General features: G+C 45.0%; 2 protein-coding genes across 8 annotated transcripts; both read right to left on the reverse strand.

Moving 5' to 3' along the window:
- Window positions 1-4: 4 nt before the first annotated feature.
- On the reverse strand, window positions 5-11,651 carry CARD9 (caspase recruitment domain family member 9). Of its 5 annotated transcripts, none has more exons than XM_054084239.1 (13): window positions 11,513-11,651; window positions 8,633-8,857; window positions 8,295-8,432; window positions 7,541-7,866; window positions 6,683-6,862; window positions 6,342-6,494; window positions 5,378-5,503; window positions 5,064-5,255; window positions 4,313-4,354; window positions 3,680-3,725; window positions 2,236-2,306; window positions 1,630-1,712; window positions 9-815 (listed from the first exon to the last, which is right to left on the reverse strand). In XM_054084239.1, exons 2-13 carry the CDS (start codon window positions 8,814-8,816, stop codon window positions 719-721), a joined length of 1,638 nt encoding a protein of 545 aa, XP_053940214.1. In that variant the 5' UTR covers window positions 8,817-8,857; window positions 11,513-11,651; the 3' UTR covers window positions 9-718. The 5 variants fall into 5 exon arrangements, with proteins under 5 accessions (XP_053940217.1, XP_053940214.1, XP_053940215.1 ...); XM_054084240.1 differs by lacking the exon at window positions 11,513-11,651 and adding an exon at window positions 9,230-9,433 and having other exon boundaries at window positions 8,633-8,852; XM_054084238.1 differs by lacking the exon at window positions 11,513-11,651 and adding an exon at window positions 9,230-9,433.
- SNAPC4 (small nuclear RNA activating complex polypeptide 4) lies at window positions 11,529-27,523 on the reverse strand. 3 transcript variants are annotated; one of them, XM_054084236.1, is made up of 23 exons: window positions 27,296-27,523; window positions 25,951-25,991; window positions 25,553-25,708; window positions 24,879-25,004; window positions 24,032-24,110; window positions 23,466-23,547; window positions 22,787-22,891; window positions 22,158-22,230; window positions 21,710-21,874; window positions 21,330-21,480; window positions 20,986-21,092; window positions 20,634-20,728; window positions 19,887-19,981; window positions 19,179-19,264; window positions 18,127-18,498; window positions 17,008-17,097; window positions 16,554-16,788; window positions 16,377-16,447; window positions 15,952-16,050; window positions 15,691-15,718; window positions 12,963-15,064; window positions 12,610-12,743; window positions 11,529-11,667 (listed from the first exon to the last, which is right to left on the reverse strand). In XM_054084236.1, the coding sequence occupies exons 1-22, from the start codon at window positions 27,444-27,446 to the stop codon at window positions 12,624-12,626; spliced, it is 4,629 nt and encodes a 1,542-aa protein (XP_053940211.1). In that variant the 5' UTR covers window positions 27,447-27,523; the 3' UTR covers window positions 11,529-11,667; window positions 12,610-12,623. The 3 variants fall into 3 exon arrangements, with proteins under 3 accessions (XP_053940211.1, XP_053940209.1, XP_053940212.1); XM_054084234.1 differs by having other exon boundaries at window positions 12,606-12,743; XM_054084237.1 differs by having other exon boundaries at window positions 11,530-11,667; window positions 12,614-12,743.
- Window positions 27,524-27,571: the final 48 nt, after the last annotated feature.

Here is a 27,571-nt window from a genome sequence, read left to right on the forward strand (position 1 = left end):
CTTGTAAAAAGTCCCTCCCTAGCTCTCTTGATCCCCCTTCAGGAGGGTGAGGGCAGCCACTGACCTGGTCACCAGCAGGGAACCCTGAGAAGGGCTGGGGATGCTGGTGGATGAGAAGCTCAACACAATCTGGCAGCCCAGAAAACCAACTCCATCCCGAGCTGCATCCAAAGCAGTGGGACCACCTGTGGGAGCCCTGCACTCAGCTCTGGAGTCCTCAGCACAGAAAGGACAGGGATCTCTTGGAGCTAGTCCAGAGGAGGCCACAGAGATGATCAGAAGGCGGAAGCACCTCCTGTATGAGGACAGGCTGAGAGAGTTGGTCTTGTTCAGCCTGGAGAGAAAAAGGCTCTAGGGAGACTTTATAGGGTTAAACCTGGATGATCTTTAAGGTCCCTTCTGACCCAAACCTTTCTATTTCTATGATCCTCTGGCTCCCTGCAGGAGCTTTAATAAAGAGCAGCTCAGCAGAGGTGCTGTTGGGCGTGAAGCAAGCACCATGCATGCTGCCTCAGGCCCACAAATATTTAATGCGCTATATTTTATTTGTGGACCGCACACCTCTCACATCACTACATCTCTAAGGGAGAGATGGACAAGGGAACATATTGCTAGAAACATTGTCCCATTACAAACACTAAATGTTTGTTTAGATGGCTTTGAACTCAGAGCAGCCCATGGAGAGGAAATGCGGAGGTCACGGTCTGGTGTCCTGGGCTCAGGAGCCCTCAGTGTCAGTGTTGTCACTGCCAGTGGTGTTCTCCCAGTCGGCTTCATGGTGCCGGCCCTTCGGTGCCCTTCGCATTGCTCTTTTTCTGAAAACAAGACCAGATGTTTCACTTTTAAAGGGTGTTTTCTGCAAACAAGTGGATTTGGGAGGTTTGGGTGTTTAATTGAATGTGACAGCTGCTCACACACCCAACACAAAGCACAGAGAACTGGTAGCACAGAGAACAGGTCTATATCAATGAAGACATGCTTATGTGTCTTGCAATGGGCTGTATTGTTGACACTCAGTTGAGGAAACCAAGAAATCCTACCCAAAGTCCTCTCTTTATTAGAAAAGGCCTTGTCAACAGTCAGAAGAGTTGTTTATAGTGCCATGATGAGCACCTTCTATCTAACGGCAGAAATAAGGTCCCTGTTTTACAGGGTTTCCATTGGTCTCATGGTCCATAAAGGCAGTGATCAGTAAAGACACCAGGCATTCGGGAACAGGACTTCAGACAAGAGCAGCTCAAGAGGACAGAGGGTGGAAATCTGCTCCCATTCAGGTGCTGGAGCTTGATCTTAAATGGCAGCAGCACATGAGACAGACAGTGAATGTAAGATTTCACTTACGTGGGAGAAATCTATCCAATGTATTAAATGAGCAGTTCTTTGGAGCACCCTCCCTGCTGTGGAACCACCTATGTGGTCCAAAGCAAACGCAGTCATTGCTATCCTGGCTACCTCTGGAGCTAAACCAGGAGGCTCGACCAGTTCAGCTAGAAGCATGAACCTCTGAAGATAAGATTTGTAATGAATTTATGCCCTCTGTGAATCAAGCTTGGGGACAGGGCATGGACAGAAACACATACAACAAGCTAATCAGTTAAGTCACACAGATATGTATAAATCAGTCCAGACCTTTGGTAACGCTCAAAGCAGTCCTTCATCCTTCTCCGCTCCTTTTCTGCCAGTTCCTCATTGGCTAAGGTGCACTCCTTGAACTGGAAAAAAAATGCACACAAATATGAACTGGACATTTAAATGAAAGAGAGGAAAAAATGGAACCTATGCCTTCAAGACTAGCTGTTCACTACTAAAATCTGCATCCAGGAAAGCAGTCCATTGCCTACAGCTGGCTGCCTCCATCTGCTCGGGCTTGCAGAATGATAAACAGCATCTTCATTTCCAGGCTGTCCACTATTTTGTGTGCAGAATGGTAATACTTCTGTTCCACATAGTTTTACCATCTTTATTCTCTCCCATTTGCAAATTTGGAATTCTGTTTCCTGTACCAACAGTAACATTGCAGAGAATTAAACTGGAAAACATCCACTCAGATAAGGCCAGAAAGTAACTAGAAGAAGTTTCTAGGCACAGATGGAGAAATAACCACCATAAGCAGTGGTCAGAGTTCACACTTTTTGGAGGGTGAATTTTGCCCAATGTGCTCATATTTTGGAAAAGCAGTAGCAGTTTATATGCTTCTCAGGTCTGGTAAAGGAATGCTCACAAAGATTCTCTTACACTTGGTGACTTTGGCGGCAGAGTGCTCTCTCGAGTGCCGAATTGCTGATTTTGTCCTTCAGGGCAGTTTTCTAAGAGAAGGAAAAGTCACAGCTTTAGTCATAGTTGCCATTGTGAAGTAACTTCTCCCTCCACCAGTTTGTTAAACAGCAGCAGCTGTCATGTAACGGCACTACAGAGTCAACAGCAGAACTGAAACCAAGACTCAAAACACTCGGGAGTCTGTCCTGTGGATCCACGCACGAGTCACTTCTCATTTCACTTGAAACCTGAGTCTTGTGTAGAGTGATGGAGTTCCCCATCAGGCTCAGAAGGAGATAGCCCCTTTCTATTTTCTGCTTATGCAGGAATAAAACAAACCTTTTCAAAGCAGCACCTCTGCTCCACATCATTAAAAAACCCAATCATGTTAGGTGCCACCACGAGAAATCATGTTAATCATTACTTTAACCATAATTTGTCCTTTTTCACTAGTCCAAGTTCAACATATCAAGGCACTTCACATCAGAACACATTGTAGTGATCAGGTATTGTGACACATGTCTTTTAACTGACCGAGGTAGAATAATAAAAGGCTTTTTGAATCAGTGTAGTTTAGCTTTTGTGAACAATCTCCCATCTCAATGAATAAGAAGGTCATTTAGATCTTCCAGGAGATCAAATGAGAAAATTTCTTCTTAGTTTCCTTCCTTTCTCAAGAAATTTTGAAAGAGAATTTCAAGTTCTTAGAAAAGCCTATCAATTCCTTTCCACACCGCTGAATCATTTCCACTGAGGATGCACCAGAAACAAAACAAATGACAGTATAAACTATGTGGTTCTGCTTTCGTGCAAATAGCCTGCAACGTAAAAAGGAAGAGAGGAGGGAAAAATCCCTGGAGAAAGCCACATGGGTCCAGCTGAAGTGGAAGGACATTTGTTCTGTTCTCAGCGCTGCCATAAATGTAAGAGGAATGGTGTGGGAGAAGCCACTCAGAAGCTACTTCTAAGCACTAGGTGATCTTTCCTGAACAAACTCAGTAGACAGATTATCTCAAAAAAGCCTGCAGGTCCTAGAATGGTCTAATGATGCCACTTTTCAGAGGTCATTCAGCTGTATGAAAGACCTTTTCAGAGACCATGTGGTAAAAGACAGCCTGGGGAGCTTTTTCTTTCAAAAGATCTTTACAAGTGTTCACTGTTCCCAGCACATGGGGACACATTCTCCTTTTAATAGCTTAGAAAGATGGTGTAATGGCATTGATTTATGGGTACCTGTTCAGAGTCACCTTAAGGAGGTTTTAGAGTGCCCAGCACACCCCACTGAAAAGCATCTCTCAGTCGCCAGTCAGACTACCTGTTCTTCACTAACTATAAAACCCAGGAATGGCTTTTCCTGTCCCTTTGGAACACCAGACCATTCTCTCGAGAATTCTACGCTATATTTCCCAAAAAAAAGCCTTACTTATAGTCGGTTGCGTGTCTTCATCAAGATGACCATCCAGAGTAAGCTATGGGACAGAAACAAAAGCAAGAACATGAGAATCGCCCCTTATTCTGTCTCACACAGGAGCTGGGAACACGTGGAGGAATATAAGAAACAGGACCTTTCCTCAGTGCATCTCACTGTCAGCAAAACAGGAGACTGAGCCAGAAGATTTTCCCTCTATGAGTAGATCCAGTTCCTTTGGCCTTGTTTATACTTTTAGCTTCCAGACAATGTGCCAATCAGCACCACAATGAAGTTATGAACTAAGTGAAAACCCTTTACTACAGGTTTTACCCTGGGTGACATTTATTTTGGCCTGTTCTCCACAAAAGAGAGAACTGGAAGCAACTCAAAATTATTTATTTCTCCTGATTTGCTCAGACTCATCAAATCTTCCCGACTAATGCCATAACTGTGTCCTACACTTAGAAATCTCAGGACGCAGGGAGATTCTGTTTCTGATCTGGTTTTCTGTCTCTGTGATTTTTGATATCCCTGAGAAGAGCCTGAGCCATGGACTGAAACCTGCCATTACTAAGGGAACTGAGAAGAAGCGAGGAATTTTAAACCATCCCAAAAGAAAAAAGGTAAACGTGGCACCCGACTCACCTCCTGGGAATCTCTGGAGGAGGTATCATCCAGGTCAGAGGTCTGAAATAAATCCAGTATACATTAGTCTTTCCTCATAAGCAAGGAAGCGGTAGGAATGGAATACACAGGAGACTAAGAGATCCAGAAAACAGAGAAGTGTGGACTTCCTCCCTCCTACGCTCCTGTCTGCCCACTTGAAGAAACTACACAAGATGCCACAGTAAGAAAAAGCTCCTGTATATCTAATTTCATAGAATCATAGAATAGTTTGGGTTGGAAGGGATCTTAAAGCCCATCCAGCTCCAATCCTTTGCCACAGGCAGGGACACCTCCCACTGGATGGGGCTGCTCAGAACCTCATTCAACCAGGCCTTCAACATCTCTACAGATGGGGCAGCCATGACTTCTCTGGGCAACCTGGGCCAGGGCCTTGCCACCCTCACAGGAAAACATTTCTGCCTATGCCTAAAATCTCATCTTAAATCTCCCCTCTTTCAGCTTAAAACCATTCCCCCTCATCCTGTCCCCGCACTCTCTGATCAAGAGCCCCTCCCCAGCTTTCCTGCAGTCCATTTCAGTGCTGGAAGCTGCTCTAAAGTCTCCTCAGAGCCTTCTCTTCTCCAGGCTGAACAACTCAAGCTCTTTCGGCCTGTCCTCAGATAGGACAAATTCAAACTTAGGTTAGGTGCAAAGGCCTCGAAACAGCCACTCTCCAGCCCCACACTCAGCTTCCCCACCCATCACACAGCTGACGGTGCCACAGGCATACCGGTGTAGGAAGTTCCAGTTGCAATCTTTTCAGCTTGGCTTCAGTAGCTAGTAACTGACTCTCCTTTTGGAAGAGCTGCAGTTGCATTTCATCACATCGCTCCCTCAGCTCCCGAATCTGCTTGCGGTAAGCATCCCTCTCAACTAGGTTCTTGGAGTACTGCATATGGAACTGTTCTCGGGTCAGTAGTGCCTGGCATGAGGGACAACACGTCCTGGTGTTTCACACAGCAGTAAATTCAGGATTACAGTATCTGCCCACTTCAAGCAGAGAAGCTGGGACTAGCAGCAGCTCCAAGAGGAACATTTCATCACCTGGTCTCTTTCTGAAGCCACTTCCTCCATTTGCTGCAAGACAGCTTCGATCCGTTTTTTATACATCTGGGAGTCCTTCCTCAAAGACGTGCACTGTAGTTCAAGCATTTCTTTTTCCTCTGCATCCTGTTGAGACAAGGTCAAAGACACCCTACTTGTGGGCAGAGCCTGAGCTGGACTCTCACCACGTCTGCTCTGTGCCACAGATTGCGATGGCCAGAACTAGACACAATGCCAAAGGTCAGCCAGACTGTCCAGCTGGAGCAAGGCCAACCAGAAGGTTGGTCAATGTGACCAGCAGGACGTGATGGATTTATATGTATCCAACCCATCAAACATCATAAAAGCTCCCATCACCCTCCAGGCTGACACAGAGATTGTTAACCATAGAATGGGTTGGGTTGGGAGGGACCCTAAAGATGATCCAGTTCCAACTTCTCACCCCACCATAGGCAGGGACATCTCCCACTGGATCTGGTTGCTCAAAGCCCCAGCCAACCTGGCCTGGAACCCCTCCCAGGGATGGGGCAGCCACCACTGCTCTGGGCAACCTGGGCCAGGGCCTCCTCACCCTCACAGGAAAACATTTCTTCCTAAGATCTCACCTATACCTCCCCTCTTTCAGCTTAAAACCACTCCCCTTTGTCCTATCCCTGATCAAGAGCATCTCCACAGCTTTCCTGGAGCCCCTTTCAGTACTGGAAGGTGCTCTAAGGTCTCCCTGGAGCCTCTTCTCTAGGCTGAACAATCCCAACTCTCTCAGCAATTAACAATTAACTACCAATGCTACAGTTAATCTAAATTCTTAGTGTGCCTCTTTCAAACTGTAACACAGACACTAGAGGAGGAGCAGCCAGGATTACTGCTGAGCAGCTCCTCTGCTCCATAGGCAAGATGCTGCAGGTGCTTCATCTGCCTGTCTTGCGCACTGACCCTCGGCAGGAATTTGCAGTGCATCACGTACTTTGCCTCGGAGCACCTCTGCTCGCCGCAGCTCTTTGCGAAGGCTGTAAATGGTGTTCATCAGCTCCCGACGTTCTTCTAGTATCTGGCTACAGTCATGCTCCAGAACCTCATTGGAGAGGCTCTTCTTCAAATTCTGCTCCCTGGCAACCTGCTGAACAAATTAAAAAGTGAGATAAAGAACCATCTAACCCCACAGTCACTCCCTCTCCATATTGTCTATTTGACTTGGAAGAACAAGGCCATGACTGACCCACACAACCTTCAGTGCAGCCCCATCACCGCCCTGGTTGCTGCAAATCATCACTTCTCAGGACCCCATTTCCAACCACCCCCACCAACCTGGAGAGTGTTCTCCAGCTCCTGATTCTTGGCCAACAGCAACTCCTTCTCCTGCTGGATTTCCCACATCACCTCATGGCTCGGGTGATGCTCGATGGCGTGCTTCAGTTTCATGGTGTGCTTCCGCTCCAGTTTGCAGTCATCCTCAGCCTTCATGAGGCTGTGCTTCAGGTGATCAATCTACAAGAAGGTCCAGAGCTCATTAGCAAGAAGGAGAAAACTCTGGCCTGCAAAAGCAGTTTTCTCTCCATTCCCCAGACAAACATGGGACCAATTCCTTCCCAGCTTTGTTTTCCTCAGGATGTTTGGTGCTCTGGGGACCAGAGACCTGGCTATGCACTAAATAGACATAACACATCGCTCTTAGAATCGTGGAATCGTTAAGGATGGAAAAGACCTCGAAGCTCACCCAGTCCAATGTCAGACCAACACCACCATGCCTACTAAACCATATCCCCAAGTGCCATGGCTACACAGTTTTTGAACACCTCCAGGGCTGAAGGCGGGCAGCCTCTGCCAGTGCTTGGCCTCTCTTTCAGGAAAGAAATTTTTCCTAACACCCAATCTAAACCTCCCCTGGTGCAACTTTAGGCCATTTCCTGTCATTCTATCACATGTTGTACTGCTTTTGAGAGAGCTCAGTCTTGAATGAAGGGAAGACTGTTAATTCTTCACAACACAACTTGTAACACATGGGCTGAGGTAGGGACCGAGAGGAGATGCCACCTGCCAGAGAAGATGCTAAGTACTTCATGCTGGACTACTCCAGACCATCCCAGACAAAGACAAGTCTGGTGCACAGCTCAGCCTTCCAGGGATCAGGTAAGAAGGGGGAAGCCTTAGAAAAGGGTGACTGACCTCTAGGATGAGGTCCCGGTTCTTCATGAGGGCAGCGCTCTTCTCCTCACTCTGTTTCGCATAGCTCATTGCCAGGTTGTAGTTTTCGTCCTTGCACTTCCGCAGCTCCTTGCTCAGGCTGTCCCTCTCCTCCTTCATCTTCTGTGCCCGCTCTTGGTGCTTGCGGAGCAGGCTGTCCCTCACCCACATCTCTCTGATTGTGTCCTCTTTGGTGTGCAGCCACATGGTGAGCTCCTGGGCCTTTCGCCGCTCCTCCTGCACGGTGCTCTGCAGCTTCATGATCTCGTTCATCAAGAGCTGGCTGAGGCCAGATTCCCCAGCAGTGTCTGTTTGGTGGGCAGGCATCAGCCAGCACTGTCCTGTCTGCTCCCTGAACAGCACAGGTTCCCACCCACTTAGCTCGAGATCACCACAGGCCACGCACAAGCATGCAAACCCTGAAGACACGTGTAATCCTATTATCCATGCTGTTTCCCCCAGCCCAGCACCTCTCTTCATCAGTGTCAGTGACAGAATACGCAGGAAGAAAGACTCCATCCTTCTCCTTCCTTCTCCACCCTCCCAGGTCCAGCCTGTGACACCAGACAGCAGGGCCATTCTTGCCAGAACCCAAAGCACACAGGAATAAGCCAGGGAATGCCCTTAACTCTGCTCACCAAAGCTGGGGGAGAGGCAAAAGCGTAGATGAATCCCTCCCTTTAATTTGCACAGCAACAATAAAGAGCAAGTTGTTTTTTCAGAATACAAACATTACCTATAATCAAAGAAAAAACCCTGCTGGGCTCCTTGCCAGTGATTTTCTTATACAGTTGTGGATAATAAAGCTCCAGACTCTCCATAAACGCCTCAAAGCCCTTCTGTCCTGTTCGCTGAAGAATATCCAGAAGAGCACCTGAAATAACAGCAACAGGATAGTCTATTCATTTAGTTATCTCTTTACCTATTTTTAACCTTAAAAATTGTTCCGCTTTCTCCAAATGCAGATTGAAATCTCTGGAATCCAACACAGGCAGATGGTACCCTGGAAACAATGCGCTCCTCCAGCCCCAAAGCACAGAGCATTCATGGAACCGAAGGCTGTGCCTCACCCACCTGCCTTCCGCTTGCGCATCACCAGGCTGGGGTCGTTAAGAACTTGTTCTTCATCATCGTGGCTGATCACTTTGCACTGGCGCAGGTAAGGTGTTATACGGGAAGGATCTATCACAGAGATCAGTTTCACCCGGAAGCTCTCCAGGTCATTCCAACATGTCTCATCATTATCTTCTTCAATCATGCTGGTGAGTGAGAAGTATTAGCAAGCAGTGTTGTCCTGTACTGAAAAAACAAATCCAGAAAACAAACAAGCAGACTCTAAGCCTCCTAGAGTAGCAGGAGTCCGTCTCTCTCCAAGGTCATCTCAGACCTTCACTGTTTTCCTGCTCCAGCTCAAAGAAAGACTCCGAACACCTTCAGTACATACTTGGTATACGTTCTATTCTCAGCTAATTTTAATGAGCTGGACTGTCACAGAACTAGTTGTTACTTATTATAAAGAAAATACTCTGCTCTGTCTGACACCAAACCAGCCCCAGAAGATCACAAGAAATGTGTTCCCCCTGTGGATAAACACCACAGCCTTAGCTCACAGCTGTAAAATAAAACATATTCCCCTATTAATATAAACCATTTTGCATCACATGGACCAACCTGAGCCTGTGCAATCAAAAGTCTCCTTGTTTCTGCTCCTGGTCTAGCAACCTTGCCTGTGTCCTGTCTCTGAGAAAATTTGGCTTGGATACAGCCTCCTTTTCTATCAGGGCTAGAGCAAAGATCGTTCCAGGAGCAAAACTAATCTGAGAAATGAGAAAAAAAGGGGGAACTACTCAGCTATACCCTGCGACAGGAAAGGGAAGAGAAAAAGAAAAAAATAAAGATATTTAAAAAAAAAAAAAAAGAGGAAGCCAGAAAGGGTGATGGAGGAGGAGGAAAAATGCTGTTCGTGTTGCGAGTCATCAGCGTCACATATGCAGTGATTTTAGACTCATTCTGGCTTTGTTTTCCAAGCTGTACCACTGAAACACCAGCTAGGGTCCAGAAAGTTTCTTTGTGCAGATACCAAAATAAGTGAAAGTCACAGGTGTAAGGTCTGTCCATCTGATTTCAGAGGACAAAACAAGCCAGAGTCAGAAAAAAAGAGGCTCTTCAAGTGGCCCTTCAGCAGTTAACATAACATCTTTATACAGGAAAGCAGGTGGCAGCAACAACTCTCTTGGTTTAGAGTTCAGCTGAAAAGGATGATTTCTATAATGATGTGTCTAATTTTGGATGTCCTTAAGCTTCAAGCATAATTAGACAACTCAGTATTTTGAGGGAAAGGGAGTCAAGTCTTGGCAAAGTAGGTAACATAACCCACGATTCCCAAATTACAGGCTGTGGCTCTAAAAGTAATTAAAGGAGCAGCACAGCAAGCAGTTAAGCATCAACATCATATCTTTGCCTGCCTTCCTGCCTTTGCACAGTCCTAGAGCTACAGCTGCAACAAGAACTCACTAACAGCATGTTTTAAAAAGGTCTTGAGAACATACACACTCCGATACCATGGCAGCATGACACATCTTCCCATTAACTTCCCACTCTCCCCTTTGTTCTGCTTTCTAAGTTTCTGGAGAGTTTCTCCATGTTATCATCAGGAGTGGGGAAGAGATGCTCAGAGATTCTATGAGCTTGTGCTTCTTGCTAGGCATTAAATTAGCTATACGCTAAAAAAAGATACAGTACTTCTATCAGTGATGCTCTCACTGAAGGTAATCAACATGTCTGCTAATTGACCAATCTAGCCTCCGGAGGTTTGGTTCTGTGGTAACAGATCAATTTAATCCTGAAAAACAACAAAGACAGATGCTGCTTTACGAAGTTTTTCCACAAGCAGTAGGATTGCAGGAGCATCTCTTGAGCAGCGTTTGCAAAGGACAGCAATCATTAAGAGCACAGAACCTGTTCACTACTAGTGCTTCACGGTAACAGCGCTGTGGTGAATAGCACGCAGAATTGTATGGCAGAGCTTCTGCCATGTGAATTTCTTGGAAATACTGACATTTGGAAAAGTGTTATCTATGTTGGCTTATGGAAAATGGACAACACTGCAAGAGGAAAGCCATTCCAGAATCATTCCTTTTGCTCCATCACACCTTTTCAGCCAACTAGAGCAACACTGTCCCCCTGACCCCAGCTCTGCCTCATAGAAGAGCTGCACCTCACAGAGCTCTAAACTCACCACTGCCCTCTCCGGAAGCTTAGCCCATGCAGCAGAACCAAGCTTTCTGCAGCACTTTCCTGCTAGATTCTATCAGCTTTGACTCAGCCAGCCTCACACCTATCTATGACACAGAAATTGCTGTTTTATGAATGATGAAACAAGCTTCTGTTAGCGATATGCAGGTGGCTGTATAGGGCAGGCTGTATGGGGAAGAATCAAACCTAATTCAATCCAGCAGTTTTAGCCACATGCATATTCATTTTCCACATCGTCCCTGGTTTTCATGCAACTTGCAAACTTCATTTTTCTCATTAGCAATCACACTCATACACACATTATTAAAAGTGCTGTTTACCAGAAGAAAAACACACAGAAGACATCAGTAATTTTTAAGTGAGAAAAATAAAACATCTATATTTCAACAAATACTCAAGACTCATTGATACAAAATTCATCTGCTGCTCATTCAGCAGCTTTCAGTCAGTCAGCTGTCAAGCAAAACCACTGTCACAGCACTAAAAAGAATATCTGATGAACAACTTACTCTGAATATGGATAAACATTCACATAAATAGGGGCTAACACAAAAAAGAAATAAATAACCACTACTGCTGGCTTCCCCACACCTCCAACAATCTTCCCCCAAAGGGAGGTGTTAATTTGGAAGAGAACAGAATTGGTCTGGGCCTGAAAGACTTCCCTCCAGCCTTTTTGTTTCATTATTTGCAACTCGCCTAACGATGCCGGCTTTGTTTGGTGATGGGAAAACCAGTCCAGCCATTCCCCTCTCTTCCCCAGGTCCACTGGCTTGTTTGAAGTGTCAAAAGTGAATAGTGCAAAGAGCATCTCCTACTGCCATGTAGGAAGGCAGACGTCATCCGAGCAACTCCTGTAACAAAGCACACATGGCTCCTATCAATCACAGCATTTTTATAGGGAAGCTGCTGGTTTGGAGCTTCTAAAACCAACTTTAAAGAATAAAACCCAAGAGTCTCATCTGGCAACCATGCAAATCAAGCCACGTTTATATTCATTTGGTCTCTTTCACCAAAGGCTTCAACAGACAGCAAGCCATCACCTGTGTACCCTATAGAAGCTCTCCTGTCACACACATAGAGAAATGAAGCCATACGGGGGAAACTCCCACCAAAAAACTCATTTAAAGATAAGGTGTTAAAGACAAACTCCAAAGAATCACCCACTGGTCTTAAGCCTCAACTTCCCACCAGCTTTTAATACCGTTCCTCACTTCAAGATTCAGAAGCCAGGCTGCAGAGGGCAAAATACACAAAGCACTGCCGCTGCCAGCCCAGGATCCAGCGGGTCGCCTGCCAGCCCTGAGCAAGGACACCTTACCACACACCCGCTGGAATCTCCAGCAAGGATTTGCTTTGGCTTCTGCTGCAAGTGTTTAGCACTCACACACACAAACCCTCTCTTCAGCAGCAGCTGCCCAGGCTTTCCTGTTCCACAAATTATGACCCTCTATTATTAAACTGGTCTCATTCTAGCAGCCAAGCCTGTAGATCGCTATCAATTAGGTATAATATCAGCAGGAAGTAGCATGGATTAAATTGCTGCCAAATGTGTGAACTTCATGACTTTGCATACAATTTTACCAGGCAGACATCAACCTTTCCCCCCAGAAGTCATAGTATCAGCCTTAGGCTACAATTAATCGGTGATCCCAGAACTCTGTGTCTTAGGGGAACAAGTCAGGATGTTTCAGTCCTCTCCTAGGGTCACAATTCACTGTTTGTGTTGTACCCCACACAAATGCTTTTCAGGTTCTCTTCTCAGACAAGAAAGAGAAGACTGACAGAGTACCTACTAACATATTTCCTCTCACATCCTCCTCCTTTTCCTGAAGCGGGTACTTCTTCTGATTTGAGGAGCACTGGAATCAGCCACATCAGAGCAGGAGTCCAAGACAGATTGTGCAGCCATCTCCTCAGCTCCCATGCCCTGCAACATAAGCAGAAAAGACTATCAGCACCATGAGGGCTGGCGCAACTGCCAAAGAACCCCTTTGGCCATCTTTTTATTTTAGGGAGTTCAGATTTCCAAACCCATCTTCCTTCAAAATTAACCATGGAAGAACAACGTTCTATTTCTAATGATGCAGCAAGCACAAAACAGCTGGCAGTAACTTTATGCTTTTAGTCCCCGATACCTCTGTATTACCTGATTTAGTAAATCAGCATCTTTGTCTCCAGGCTCATCACCAACTGTCCGATCCAACCCTGCCCCCGTTAATTCATTCTCACAACTCTCTTCCTCAGATGCTTCCTTTTCACTCTGCCACTCCTCTTTGTCACTCTCTTCAAATTGTTTCCTGCTGGCTGACAGAGTTGTCGCCACTTTTGGAGGAGGCAGAGTTGCCAGTACAGCTGGGAGTGTAAAGGCTGCTAGGAATCTGGCTTTCAGTAGGAGGTAAGCAGGGTTATCGCCAAGTTTCTGCTCCACCAGTTCTGTGATAGCATTCAGATCAATCCCAGTGCCCTCATCTCGACTGGCATCAGAAGGCAGAAGAGACGCCGCTCGCTCCTCCAGAGCTGCTTTCTGCAGAAGTAGCTTCGAAAGGGTTTTTAAAGTGCACAGAAAAGGTGGCAAATAAGGCAGCCTGGTTTTCAGTGATGGTACCTGGACACCGTGTTTCCCACTCAGCCACTCCTTCACCAGCTCACCATCTTCTAGGGAAATCATGCTGAAGTCAAGTGGATTCTTTTCTGCACTGGAAGTTGTTGGCTGGGGTGGGTTGGCAGCAGGCTGTGTAGTCGGCGGCTTGGAGGCAATAGGTCTATGTTTCAATGCTTGTGCTGCAGAGCCATCTGTGTTCCTTGGGACGTTGTTATGAGGAACTGGATCTCCTGGATGGAACACAATCCCTTCTGTGGCAATGCTTGGATTGGAAGATGATCCACTTGTTGTAATGGAATCATGTCTCTTTCCCAAGCTGGAGAGACACGACACACATTGGGAATCAGTCCCTGGAGTGCTTGTGGGTCTCTGGGGCTGCAGCTCAGCATGCAGAGCTGGTGCATCAGCTGGAGGAGCTGTCTGAGCTGCAGAGGAGTCAGAAGCCTTGGAGAAGCCATCTGGACACAAAGGCGTTGCAGAAGAAACGCTGGATGTGGTGCATCCAGGACTTGACGAGGTCATAGGGAAAGGAATCGTGGAACAGACAGCTGTCTTTCCCAGAGGAATTCCTTCTGTCAACTGGGCGCTCGGTGCTTTTGTCTCTGCACTGCTGGGGTGAGGCGTATTTGCTGCAGCCAGTACCGGAGGCACTGCTAAGCCAGACACGTTGCCACTGGAAGTCACAGTTGTCCAACACTGACTTCCCACAGCAGCAGCTGGCAGTCCTTGGGGAACACCCACCAGTGTTTGTACGGCAGTAGGGAGCAAAGCTTGTGGTGTTACAACCCATGTGAGTGGCAGTATGCTGTTGGCAATCAAAGAAGAACCAGTTTGTGGAGTTACAACAGCAGGCAATAGGTTGACCGGCCTCTGTTGTGGCCCGTTACTATTCAGCTCACAGGCAACCGGTGTGGCAAGAGACAACTTGTTGGTGCCAGACTCAATGCCAACAGGCACCACTGTAATTTGATGTGGCACAAAAGCTTGGTTTTGCAACACTACTGAAGCTGAGCTTCCAGCAAGGACCTGACCATTGCACCCTCCCGGATTTGGGGCCTTCTCTGCTGCAGCTGGATTCATGCCTGGAAAAACCCTTCCTTCAGGGCTACTTTCTGACGATTGCTCTTTTAGTTCCCTATTAGACTGCAGTTCTGTCCCTTGTGAGGAATCAGGGCTTTCCCCAGTTTCTGGCACTGATGAGGAATGGTTTTGAAGCACAACAGTGGTAGTTGAACCTGCAAGGGAAGCATGTGCTGGCAATGGCGCTGGCGCACACTGCACTGGGCTATTTGCACAGCCAGCTGCTGCAGGTTTGCTCCCTGCGTTTGCAGAAGGAATGATTTGCTGTGGTGGATGCTGGATTATCAGAGGCCCCGAAACCAGCATCTGTGGAGCAACAAGTACTGTCCTCTGCACAGCTTTCTCAGCCCGAGATTCTCTCAGCCGCTTCTCTCTCAGTAATTCTGAGACAGTTTTAGGCTTTTGCCTTTGCCCTTGGGCTGGAAGAGCTCCCTGAGTGGCAGGAGCGAGGCTCTTTGAGACAGCAGCAGAAGTCTCCCTTGCTTTTAAGGCAACAGGTCTCCTGACAGCATTTCTTGGTATGCCCCTTTGGGAGTTCCTTTGAGTGCAAGACTGTGGAGAATTGGCTAGAGAGGAGGGGAAATGAAATAAAAACAAGTTAAAAAGATTGAACCGCATTTTCAGAAGCCATTCCTGAGCTATTTAAGCATCAAACACCCTGCAGAGGAAGCAGCAAAATTCCTGTTTGTGAGAGCTCTTCCAGCACTACAGTCGATACAAGCTTCAGAGAACTCGGATGAAGCAAGTTGATCACTCATTCAGTAATAGTGTCTTTTTCCCCAGACATCCAAGATGGGCTGGGAATGCACCTCAACACCGCACACTACGAACTGCACTGGTCAGCATGACGGGGGCACTTTGCGCCAGCCAGGATGAGAACAACAAATGGGTTTTGGTTAGACCCAGCACGTTCCCTTCAGCAGCACCTTGCTGGAGACAAGTGCAACAGCAATCCTCTACAGACCTGGCAGTCCAGTGCCTCTGGTCCCCCAGCCCTTCAGGTTTTAACAAGTCCTTACCAAAGGGTAACACATTTAGCCATTAACTGAAAATCCAAGAGCTAGTGAAAATGAGCATGATAATGTAGTTCTGTTCCAAAAGTTCTCCTTCAGTTAAACTGGTCATTAATGTAACGGTGATGAATTAAGTGAAAGTTCTTGGACATCATAAAAATAAACGTTCTGGTAGGTACCTGAAGAAGTCTCCGTACTTTGGGAAGCCTGCCAAAAGAATTATATTAAATTATACTTCTGTGATATCTGAAGATCATTAAAACAGCAAAGATGTGAATCAAATCCACATCTGCCAGCACCCTTTGCGTTTTATTATGCTTCTGAACCAAAACAAACTTGTAACAGACACATCAACAGGACCACTGGCCACACGCAACAAAAAATCTCTACTTTAGTCAAGGTTCAGTGGGAAAAGCTTAGAAACGGAGCATATGCAATACCTGCTGAGGCCTTCTTGCATTAGCCCTAAGCAGCTCCAACTGCCGTAGCCTCCTCTCACGAATAATCTTCATGCAGCCATTGGTATCGATCTGAAAGAGCTGAAAGATGAGAACTGCATTAACATTTGATTGAGAACACAAATGTTCTGGTAGAGCCAGTGACAAGACAAGATGGGTGGGAGAGGCTTTCTACGCAAGGTTCTGGGGATGTTTTCACGCTTCCAGAAAAAGTCCTGACAGTATGAGATTTTGGATGCAGGATTTATTTAAGGAACATCACTCGTAAGTGATGAGGCCAGATCAATCCAATAATTAGATGGTTGGTTTGAAGAATAAAGATAAACCATTTGTTTAAGCATCCAATAAATAAATACAGACTACTGCTGTTTGGAACCAGATAATGCTAGGAAGACAGGAAAACCTACCTGAATGAACAGTGTGAAGAGTGGAGTGCTTGCGAGACTGATCGACTTCATCTTCTCTTGAATAGAATGAGCTAGGGAAAAAGTCCAACATCATAGTCAGCTGGACAGTCACTCACAAGGTGTCAGAAAGTAGGGACAAAAAGCAGGAGAGCATTATCCCTGACAAGTCACCACTACCTTTCGTTTGATGAAAAGCCATCTTCCCAGTTTGCAAGGTGCAAGGCAGCAGTACGTTGCCCACCCAAGGTGTCACTGCCATAAGCAGCTTTCTGTCAAGGTTCATTCTTCTCCAACGCTCTCTCTCTTGACGAATAGTTTTCTCCGTGAAGTTCTGCAGCCCTGGAAGCTTCTGGCCACCAGAAGTACTCATGCCAGACATTTTTCTTAAAACAGTGGCAGAAGATTGTAGTATCTTCGATTGTTGTGTGTGAACAAATCCATAATTAGAGCTCCAGTTAGAAAGGTTCTACCATAATTAATCACAGGACAAACTATCCAGGGGGTAGTTATGAAAAAAAGCTTTTCCTCTTGGGACTACAGTGATTTGCAATTCCACAAAAAAGCATTTCCCACTAACAGAGCCCGACAGTGCTCCCATCACAAGAGCACACAAGACAGAAGAGGCACTTACAAGCTTCCTCTGAACGCATGTGTTATGTCTTAATATTCTTCTCACATCGTCCAGGGAAACCCACAGCACTTGCTTTCCACATCTGGAAGCCTTAAACCAAAAGCATACAAGGAAAGATAAAAAGGAAACTATCTCACAGCAATTTACTTGCACTGACTACACACAGAAGGTACAGAAGTTTTCAACATTCCTGCTGCCGAAGTTATCTTATTAAATGAAATCAGCCATGAGGTGCAGACATTTATCTTACTTTCTAGCCTTTCTGCATTATCACAATATCAGATGTCTGCATTATGAAAGCCTTTGGGTGAAGTGTCTACAGAAACCCACACTGAGGGTTAAAATTTATTGGATTACTTTCTCTGCATTTTGGGGTTTAAAAGTACAAGGGAAGGAACAGGAAGAGGCATAGAAAAGCCATGGACTCTTCCCTAAATTTCTACTAATAATGCTGCATCTGTAACCGAAATTAAAGGCTGATTATACCAGATAAGCACTTACAACTCTTGCACACCATAAACCCTTCAGAACACACCACTTCTGTAACCTACAAAGGTCATCAGTGTGATTGACCCCGCAGTTTGGGGCACGTGTGAAATTCTTAACACAAAAGTGAGAACAATTTTACTTACATGAACTTTGCTATCAACTATCTTTCTGCAATAATGAGCTAGGAGAGTTTGTACTCTCTCAGCATCTGATCTGGAGTGAAAACCCAGCTCAGAATCAGGTACAGATGTGCAAGTAACTTAATTCTTCCCAAGCCTAAGCCAACAGGCCCTAGTCACTAGGGTAGAGACACTACAGTTCACTGGACAATTCTGCTTTATGAAGATGTAGAAGTTTTGTTTCTGTGACACTGTGGGCAGGAGAGAACACAGCACAGCTATTTTCTAGGCAAGGCATGGGGAGGTATTACTAGAAATTTCTGTTTAATCCTACAGCTCAGTTCCCAGCAGCACCACCCAAAGGCATAGGAGAAAGCAGCCAGCAGAGGTGTGAAAAGGTTTGGCCATTTAATTCATCTGTACTCCCTTTATTTCAGCAACTGCATTTCCCAGTCACTTCTGATCTAAGTTCCAATCCCATCAAGACCAGATTGAGAACCCCAGGACTCACTTTGTTTATTACTTCTACTGGGTTCTTCACAGTGATGTCCGTTGAATGTGGACGGGCAATGCCCCTCAGGAGGGTGTTCAACTCTGACGATTTATCCGCGTCTCCATCACTTGGAAATTCACTGCTACTAGTGTTCACATCAGCACTCACGGGAGAGAAAAGGGATGGAGTTTGATACAGTTCTTTGCTTGACTCCTGTGTATTTGTCTGCGTTGGTATCCACAAATCAATGCTGGGAATTGCACACTCTTCCTTGCTCGTTGTCTCCTCCTCTGAACTGTCTGATAAGTCCAGTTCTTCGTCTTCACTGCTGCTCTCTGAAGAGCTGGAACTCTCTTGCACATGGTGGTGCTTTGGTGACCTAGATCTTTTCTTCTCAGTCAAAAAAAAATGCAGAGACAATATTTAGCCAGCGTTCACTCTTGGCCTGTAAATCTCTCAAATCAGCAAGTTAAAAAAGTTTCATGGGGCCTTGTGGTGTGGCTTCCAGAAGGGCAGTTCTGCTTTACTTCTGCTGAGATTAACACACCCAGTACACCTGAAAGCTGCCTTTGGACACAGAGTTTTGTTGGTTTAGGTATGCAAAGAAAAAGCTATGCTTAGAAACAAGTTTGTGTTGAGAACTGGTGCATGTAGAAGTACAAACTCAACACAATCGGGTTTCCATGAATCCTTCTCTAGGACAGGTGCTTTGCCAATAGAAACAAGACTAACATCATCTTAAGCGGCCAGAATTTCTGGAGTGCCTGGTACCAAAACTGGCAACTCATGAGGTAAATACGTGCAAACCTATGCACGTTCTGTCCTACGGGTGTTTTAAGGTAGTAAAGAAATTTTGGATAATATAGAAATGCACAGCAAACTAACTTCAGATCTCCAGAACTAGGGCTGCCGTAACACCAAAAAATTAAGACCATGAACATCCAAGACAAAGTCCTGACTGTACGAAATCAAAGACTATTTTTGCATTGATTTCACAGGATTTCACTTTTCATTTAGAGAATCTTAGTTCAAGAGACAGAACTGTGACATGGCAGGAGTTTGTACAATACCTTAGACCCAATCATGAGTTTCCACTTGCTTAGACATTGGGAGCCAGTCCGATGTGTCAATTCGGAAGCTATTTTACTCCAGTGACCTAAAGAGGATGCAGAGTAGAGCACAAATATTAATGCTACAGACTGAGCAATGGGCCCTTTCACTGTAGAGCACTGCACACATATTACACGTTTCCTTGTGTAAGAGGCATATGAATGGACCCCAAAGCCTTAATACCCATTTGTGTTCTTCCATCACATTTGCAGTCCTATACTCTCAACTAAAGTTAGAAACTACAACAAATGAGCCAGCGATGAAAACCCGCAGAAAAACACACGCTCCCTTGCAGCATAAAAAGAGCGCTTAGAAGAAAGCTTAAACTGTATGCTGAAGATCTTCTATTTATTAAGGGAAACTGTCTTAGAGAAAACAAGAGATCTCTTTCACAGGCTGTTTAGAGGGGAACTTGCCCCTCTAGACTTATCATAGCTCTGATGCCTTGCCAACACAGCTAGGGAGCTCTGTACTATGCAGTCCCTCACCAACCACATTTCCAGAAATGGACTACAAAATATAAGGAAGGCTGCAATCATCACCACAAAGCAGATCCTGCTTGTATCAGCCACAAGGCTTAAATATAAAAGCAGAAAAGCCAAGTAATAAACTCCTAAATAATCCTTACTTCTCTAAGCTTCCAAAGATGAAGCCAGAGAAACACTTACCCAGACCATGCTTTTGAACCAGTTCAATCAGCTGCTCCTCTTCCTCTAAACTCCACTTGCCTTTCTTTACATCACAGTGCAACGCTTTTAAGTACCTTCAAAATGAAAACTATTAAAGTAAGGAACATTCAATCCTGCGGGTACAGTTCTGATCATCACCACATGCTCTGAGGCTGAACCAAACCAGCATTCCTGATCAGATCTTTCCTTCTTCTAAAAGGTCCCATCCCTACTCCCTTAATACAGCACAGCTACAATCACTTTGTTCTCAAAAATATCAGGCCACATGAGTAAGAGTTACAAACAAGCAGCTGTAAAACAGGTCACTGAAATTAGGACATGCCTTACTCTGAGTCCTGAAGCTGGGTCCAAAGCTGAAAATTGCTCAGCACCTCCTTATTGCTGTTCAGTTACAGAAAGTCACTGAACAGATCATTTTCACAGACATACAGACAATAGGTGGGTGAAAACATTCCCTCCTCACATGTGCTCACTCACATTTAATGACCCCTTTGCTTGATTTTGAACAATGGGCTTTCCAGTTTCTGACAACCCAAAGGAACTATACTGAGGGATTTGCACTCCACAGGCAACAGCAGCAACCAAATATAAACTATAACCACTTTTTATAGAACAGTCCTTAAGGTGACATTGGTTTAAGCAAATCAAATGTATTTGTATGATAAGTTGTATCTTGGCTCTGTGTAATGAACTTGAAAGCACAGTAGCTACATTTAGCGTACCTACCGATCTCTACACTGAGCATCGCTCCTCCCTGGCACTTCTGTCCGAATTTTATACCAGTCACGAGCTCCATACTTCTTAACTGCAGCCAACAGCATCTGCGTTAATCAGACACAGCAAGAGTTGAAATTCTCATCAGTAATAATCCTAAGAGAGCTGAGACAGAAGCAGTTGCATTTGTTTCCACTATATTTGAAGTGTCTGCAGAGAAGAGCCCTCTTGACTTGTAAACTGCCTGTCTTGGTCCATTTTATATTCCTTTGTGCCACTGTTAAAGCTCATGCAACACTTCAACAGCCTAAAATTCCCCACTTTCTACACCCTGCAATTCTAGGCAATCGAGAACGGAGCTTACAGCATCTTCCTCTGGTGTCCAGGGCCCTTTCTTCAAGCTGGGGTCCACGCTCTTTGTCCATCGGTAAATCAGCTGAGCAGAATCTCTTCCTTCCATGTAATAAGCAACTAGAAATGCAAAGGTGGATTTTAAAGTCTCTTGCAAACAGCGTTTCTTCCTTTACATACGTTCTAACTGCAATATTTCCAAACAGTGAATTGCAATAAGAAGTATTTAAACACCTAACCAATGGTACACAACAAGAACTGAAAGAGCACAACATACACAACAGACACAAGACTGAGAAAATGAAAACAAAAGAATTACAGGTGAATGGAAGGCAATTCCACTTGTAGGTCACTTACTTTTCTTGTATGGGATATGACTTCCTACTCTCATCTCTTGAACAAGCTCCAAAAGCATCTGATCCTCATCTTTAGTCCATTCTTTCCTCTTCAAATCTTTATTTAGATTGATTTGATACTTCTGCAAGCACTGGAAAGGAGTCCTGTTTGTCTTAATACAACAAAAACAGATGGGCAGATAACTGATTATTTATGAGAACAAAAAGCAAGAGGGAAAGGCTAAAGTACTAAACTTTTTTGGTGCTGTTCTTGAACACTTTAATTAAGCATTAATTAACAACACATTAACATTAATGTTGTCTTCTGAAAACTGACATAAGGCACAGTTAAGTCAAAATTACTGACTCGTCACTCCTTGCTTCTGAGCTCAAAGACCTTACCCCCAGCTCCTGGGCTATCGTCTGCCAGTCCAGATAACTGTGTTTAGCAGCTATCTCCTTTAGCCTCTGTATTTCCTCCTCAGTCCATTCCTTTTTGTTGATGCTTGGATGCTCCCAATTTTGCCAGAACTTCCTCAGTTCTTCTGAACTACGTTGTCCATCAAACTAAAAGAAACGGCAAAAATTTGTTTTGTCTTGTAGCTGAGACTGAAACATACGGACAGACAGGAAAACTGATATAAGGAATACATTTTGCATTCCAGATACATCTTATTGCTGCTCAGTTTTCCAGAATTAAATAATCCAGTTTAACTAGTTGAGACCGTATAAGTCAGCCTCAAGAAATGTGTGATGGGAGTAGTGGACACAAACCGGACCAGGTTAGGTCACTCTCAAGAGAAAGGACACAGATATTGGAGGTAACAGAACTGCTGATCTCCCAACTTACGTGGATGTTTGAAATTTTCTCCCAGTCATGCTCATCAAATCTGTTTCCTATCAAGTCACCTTCTGGAAGTTGGCTAAAGCAGAAGGTACAAAGAGAAAGAAAGAACTACATTAAATAGTTAATTAAACAGTTAAATAGTTAATTAAACAGCCACTTCGTCTTCCTGCTTCACTGCTTCATCTCACTCCTCCCAGCTGTTACTGATCTCCACAAGAACCAAACATTTACTGACTCAAAGCATTGGGCTCCAACACAATAACTTTGCCCAAAACAACATTTTTCCTTGAAAAACAGTCCCCTACAAGAGGATGTCGGTTTAGCAGGAGAAGTGATTAATGCAGTATCAAAAGTTCAGAACTAGTGAGCCCTCTGCTTCCTTGTAGCTAAATCAAGAATTATTTAAATCTGCACCTATATATTGGATGTAAACACTACATTCTTATATTAAGATCCAAAACACAATCCCTAGTAAAAAACTGGAGATGAGAGCTCTGAGGAGTTTGAACTGCAAGCTGACACAAATAAAGCATTTTCCAAATTTCATACTTAAGTAAGGAGGGAATTTTAGGAGGCAAACTCAAACAACAGACTTTCATTTTCACCAAGAACATAAAAAGAAGACTTCTCACTTAATTTCCTGTATTTCTTGCTCCACTTCTTTGATTTGCTTTTCCAAGACCTGCTTCTCCATTTCAGTCTTGACTTTTTCCAGCTTCTGATTCCAATAACTCATCCTGTTCAAAGATGTTTTTATCATTACTTAATGTGACTGGATGGGAAAGAGGTCAATGGCAAGGATGGTTTTCCCATCAGTACCATCCTTCAAGTTTATTTCCATGCTACACAAAACTTCTGGTTCTTCCAGGTCTTCCCACATGGCGCACTCATTGCCCTATTTTTGCCCCTTCAATGCAAATTACTGACTGGAACAGGTCTCAGATTAATCATTTTGGTGTTTACAGAGAGAATTAACGTCTGCTGCAACAGCAACAAAAACCACATCAGCTCCAGGCACAGAAATCTTTTGCTGGACACATTGTTATGACTTGCTAAATATCATAATTTTGGCTTCAAGCCCTGAAGACCATTTTAAGTTATGCCACTGCGTCGATGGAAAGAAACAGACAGCTATAAAATGCCACAATACAAAACAAAACCTCTCCACCTCTCCAAAACAATCAACAAGCATTCCCAACTCAAGCCAACTGCTGCAACCCCTTGATTAGGTCAGAATCTCCACATATATCCTCTCCTTCCTTCTTAAAAACGTTCTCATCAGGAAAAAGAAGATTTTTGCATGGTACTTACTTCATTAACTTTGGCTGAAGCAGGCGCTGCAAGCGGTCACTTACTATTGATTTCTCCAATAACGTCTTCTCTCGGCTTTTCCCTAAACCAAACAAGGAAATTGAGCATTCAGACATAAGCGCAAAATCACTGCCAAGAGAAGGAGAGACCCCCTGCTTTCAATACCCTCTTAAAGTATCTCTGTGTCTTCAGCAAGAGCTCCCGACCTAAATCACTAATGCCACATCTGATTTGCACAAGTCACAGCCTCTTGGTCAGTTTTAGTTCCAAAGAGACTGCAATAAAGATCATCACCCAGGTGATGGTATCCATCTTGACCCTTGAACTTCTCTCATCTGAGCACTACCCTGGTACAATCTCATTTCGTTTTGGAGCGCTCACAGCAGTTGATGCATCAAAACAAATGCAAATGAAAGAAGGGAGTAATTAATCACCCACTAAAACAACTTACACAGAATCCCATACACTTTTAACTACTTTATTAGTGGAGTTAAGTATGAAATAACAGAAGTGTTGATGCTTAACTGTAAATGGAGGGGAACTAACTATGAATATCCGATACTTACATTTTGTTGACAGCAGTTGTTCAAATGATTTTATGCCCTGAGCTGCCTTTTCCTTGGCATCTTCATTGGGAGGAGGACCCTAATGAGGATTAGAAGCGTTAGATACATTGGAGGAGCCAGATACATAGAAAAAAATGCCCTTTCTTCTTCAAACTCTGACATGAGCTGCTACAGAAAAAACTGGGAACTCAAAATTGTGTGAATTGTCACATTCAAGCTGATAAGTTACCTCTATGAGCACTAGCTCACAGGTACATCAAAAAACAAACACTGCTCATGGCAGCTGACATTTGGTGGAAGAAGCATTTTGAACACAGGAACACATATTGCACATGTTTGCACCTACTTAAGAGGCACCACCAACTTGAGTAGGAAAGAACAGAAAAATTACAACTCATTGCTTGAGCATTATATTAATCCGCATGTGGTGACAGTTGACATCTTAGCTACAACAAAAAGTCAAGATCTCCTTTTGCTACCAACCCAATAAAAATACATGAAAAAAGGAGTAGTGTTCGAAAACTCTGTTTCAAAGGCAATGAGATCTCAACAAGTATTTTAAACAGCATGGAATTGGATCATGGAGACAAAGACAAAAAAATCAAGTTGAAAACAGGAATGTTCAAATGCCCCATGGCTGCAATGCCACTCAGAACTCACTTTCAGACATCATAGCCAGACAAGGGTCAAACAAACATTTCCAGAAGAGGGTAAGTCAGCAATAAGTGAGGAAAAAAAGTTTCAAGCCAAGGAGGGACATTCACAGCAGTAACACAGTTTTAACAGTTACAATTTAAATCTATCATTGAAAGACACGTTGGTGTGTAACCTACTTATAGTTACTCACAATTCCTGTTGTTTTATCCTTGAAGTATGGCTTCATAAAATGACCCAGAAATATATTTGCTGGTAGATTTCTGCCATCTCCTGCCTTTGCTATTTTTGGACCACTGAGCTCAGACGTGATTTCCTTCTGCAATACAAGAATTAAACGGTATCAGTGTCTTCTTCAAATCCTCCAATTGCAGAGAGCAGTGGCTGAACTATCACAAACATTTCAGGAATGGTTCAAATAGGCAGCACTAGATTGTAAATCACTGTATGTGGTAAAGACAGGATTTGGAACTTCCTAAGTTTGCACAGTGCAAAAAGATAATTGAAAAAAAAAAAATACTAACATGCTACAGTGAGCTAAAATACAAGACATAAAAGACCCCACTGATAGCATTTTTGATGATACGGAAGCATGGAAACATCAGTCAAATATGCCATTCTAAAAGGCAGTCAAGTGACATTGGTTTGAATTGCCATGAAGAAAACAGACCTGTTCCTGGCCAAGCAAGCTGAGCATTGCACCAGCATATGGATAAGCGACTATGACTGCTGGGGCCAATTACACTGGCACTAGTGATGAACTAGGAATGTCCTGGAAAGTTTAGCTGGGCTTGATGGGCAGGAGAAGGTGGCAAATGGCAGCCCAGAATAGCAAAGGAATAAGTATTTCACACTGGTTTTGCTCACCTCCTGTTCTCTGTTTTGTGCGAGAAGTAGCTCCACCTCCTCAAGCTTTTCCTGGATAATCTCCTGATACACATGGTTCATCTGCAGACATGTTTCTGGGTCCTGTGGCAGACTTTCAACGTCATCATCACTGGTGTCACCTTCTCTTTCAATTTCCTTGAAGCAAATATGGCATTTAAGGAGGAAGAGGGAAGGAGGAGGCAAAAAGAAAAGAGGGGGCAAAAAGGAAATAAAGTCCTGGGCAGGAATAACTAAACCTTCAGGTCTGTTATTAGTCCTTCCTGAGCTACGGAGTCAAGCTAGCTGCGTAGATTTCCCCAGAACAGAGTGAAATTCCCCTTCCTCCTGCTCCCTTCAACAGACAGACAGAAAGGTATACTTAAAGAGAAAACGGTTACCATTTCACCATGAGAATCGGAGTCGTCATCTTCATCATCATCTGTTAGACAACAAAAATACAAAAATGCTGACTGCAGTGGTATAAAAAGAGCAAGCTTCAAAAAGAAAGGCTTTTCAACTAGAGCATACAGGATAAAGCACCGGATAACATCTCAGACATGACCATGAGAGGATTTGGATACTGTCAATATTGTCAAATAAAAACATGTGTTGTGCTCCACATATGCATTCTTTTGTATTAAAAGTAGGAATGAAGAGTAGCTTCTGATAACTACGGCAACAATCCAGCCACATCTTGGTCCCACACATCACAGCAAATTCCAGGCTCCAGAATGCACAACCAGTGCCTGAGAACTCTTTCAGTGAAGAAATTTTTCCTGATTTCTAATTTGAATCTGGCACAACTTGAAGATGTTTAACAGAAACATAGAATAGTTTGGGTTGGAAGGGACCTTAAAACCCACCCAGTTGCAACCCCATGCCACGGGCAGGGACACCTCCCACAGGACTAGGCTGCCCAAGGCCCATTCAACCTGGCCTGGAACATCTCCAGGGATGCAGTAGCCACGACTTCCCTAGGCAACCCATTCCAGTGCCTCACCACTCTTGTAGTGAAGAAATTCTTCCTTATGTCTAGTCTAAATCTACCCCTCTCCAGTTTATACCCATTGCCCCTTGTCCTATCCCCACAAGCCTTTGTGAACAGCCCCTCTCCAGCTTTCTTGTAGCCCCTTTCAGGTACTGGAAGGTCGCTATAAGGTCTCCTCAGAGCCTTCTCTTCTCCAGGCTGAACAACCCCAACTCTCTCAGCCTGTGCTCGTACGGGAGGTGCTCCAGCCCTCTCATCATCCTTGTAGTCTCCTCTGGATGCGCTCCAACAGCTCCAGATCCTTTTTACGCTTCCTCTCACCTTAACACACCAGGGTTCGTGTTGTCCATTCTCACACCGTGGAAACGGCTGAGGTTTAACTACAGACAGCATCTGGGGGGCTGTTGGATTCCGTGAGTCAGCTCCTCCCCGCCTGCCCTCGCTGGAAACCTCCATCAGGAGGCGCGGGTGCCTTCCAGCCTTTGCCCTCTAGGTTGATGCAGGTTTAACCATGAAAATAAGCAAAACCCCAGTGCAAGGGGCTTTCCTCGCCAGGCTGATAAGAGTTTAATCACGAAAATAGGTAAAAACCCGGTGTACGGGGCTTCTCTTCGCTACGGGAAGCCCCGAGGACACGCGCGGCCTCCAGAACCAGCTCCCACCCAGCAGAAACAGCGGCGCTGAGGCGAACCGGCGCGACGCCCAGTCCCCGCAGGGGGAGGGTTAATCGGGCGGCACCGGGAGGGGGCGCGTACCGGAGCTGAGGCTGCAGTCGGACACGGCCCCGCCAGTTCCCAGGCTCCGCTCCAGCTCCTCGATCTCCCGCCGGATCCGCTCCCGCTCCGCCTCCAGGTCGAAGGCCCCGGGGGAGCGCGGAGCCCCGCGCGGGCCCGGCAGGTGGGACATGGCGGGGCGTGTGAGGCCGGCGCGCGAGCGCCTCTCGCCCAGGCGCGGAGCAGCCCCGCCCCCCGCCGGCTGCCAATCAGTGACCGGTTCCCACGCCTAGCCACGCCCCGTCACCGATGACCAAT

This window comes from Cuculus canorus, chromosome 19 (assembly GCF_017976375.1).
Source record: "Cuculus canorus isolate bCucCan1 chromosome 19, bCucCan1.pri, whole genome shotgun sequence".
NCBI lineage: Eukaryota > Metazoa > Chordata > Aves > Cuculiformes > Cuculidae > Cuculus > Cuculus canorus.

Excerpts from the sequence above, each read along its gene's own strand:
- CARD9 (XM_054084239.1), bottom strand. The coding sequence starts at position 8,816 with ATGATTGAAGAAGATAATGATGAGACATGTTGGAATGACCTGGAGAGC. Across the intron at positions 5,256-5,377 it reads TGGCTTCAGAAAGAGACCAG|GCACTACTGACCCGAGAACA; the intron begins GTGATGAAATGT and ends CCCTCATGCCAG. Across the intron at positions 4,355-5,063 it reads AACTGGAACTTCCTACACCG|ACCTCTGACCTGGATGATAC; the intron begins GTATGCCTGTGG and ends GATTTATTTCAG.
- SNAPC4 (XM_054084236.1), bottom strand. The coding sequence starts at position 27,446 with ATGTCCCACCTGCCGGGCCCGCGCGGGGCTCCGCGCTCCCCCGGGGCC. Across the intron at positions 21,093-21,329 it reads TCATATCCCATACAAGAAAA|TTGCTTATTACATGGAAGGA; the intron begins GTAAGTGACCTA and ends TTGCATTTCTAG. Across the intron at positions 15,719-15,951 it reads ATGCAAGAAGGCCTCAGCAG|GCTTCCCAAAGTACGGAGAC; the intron begins GTATTGCATATG and ends TTCTTTTGGCAG.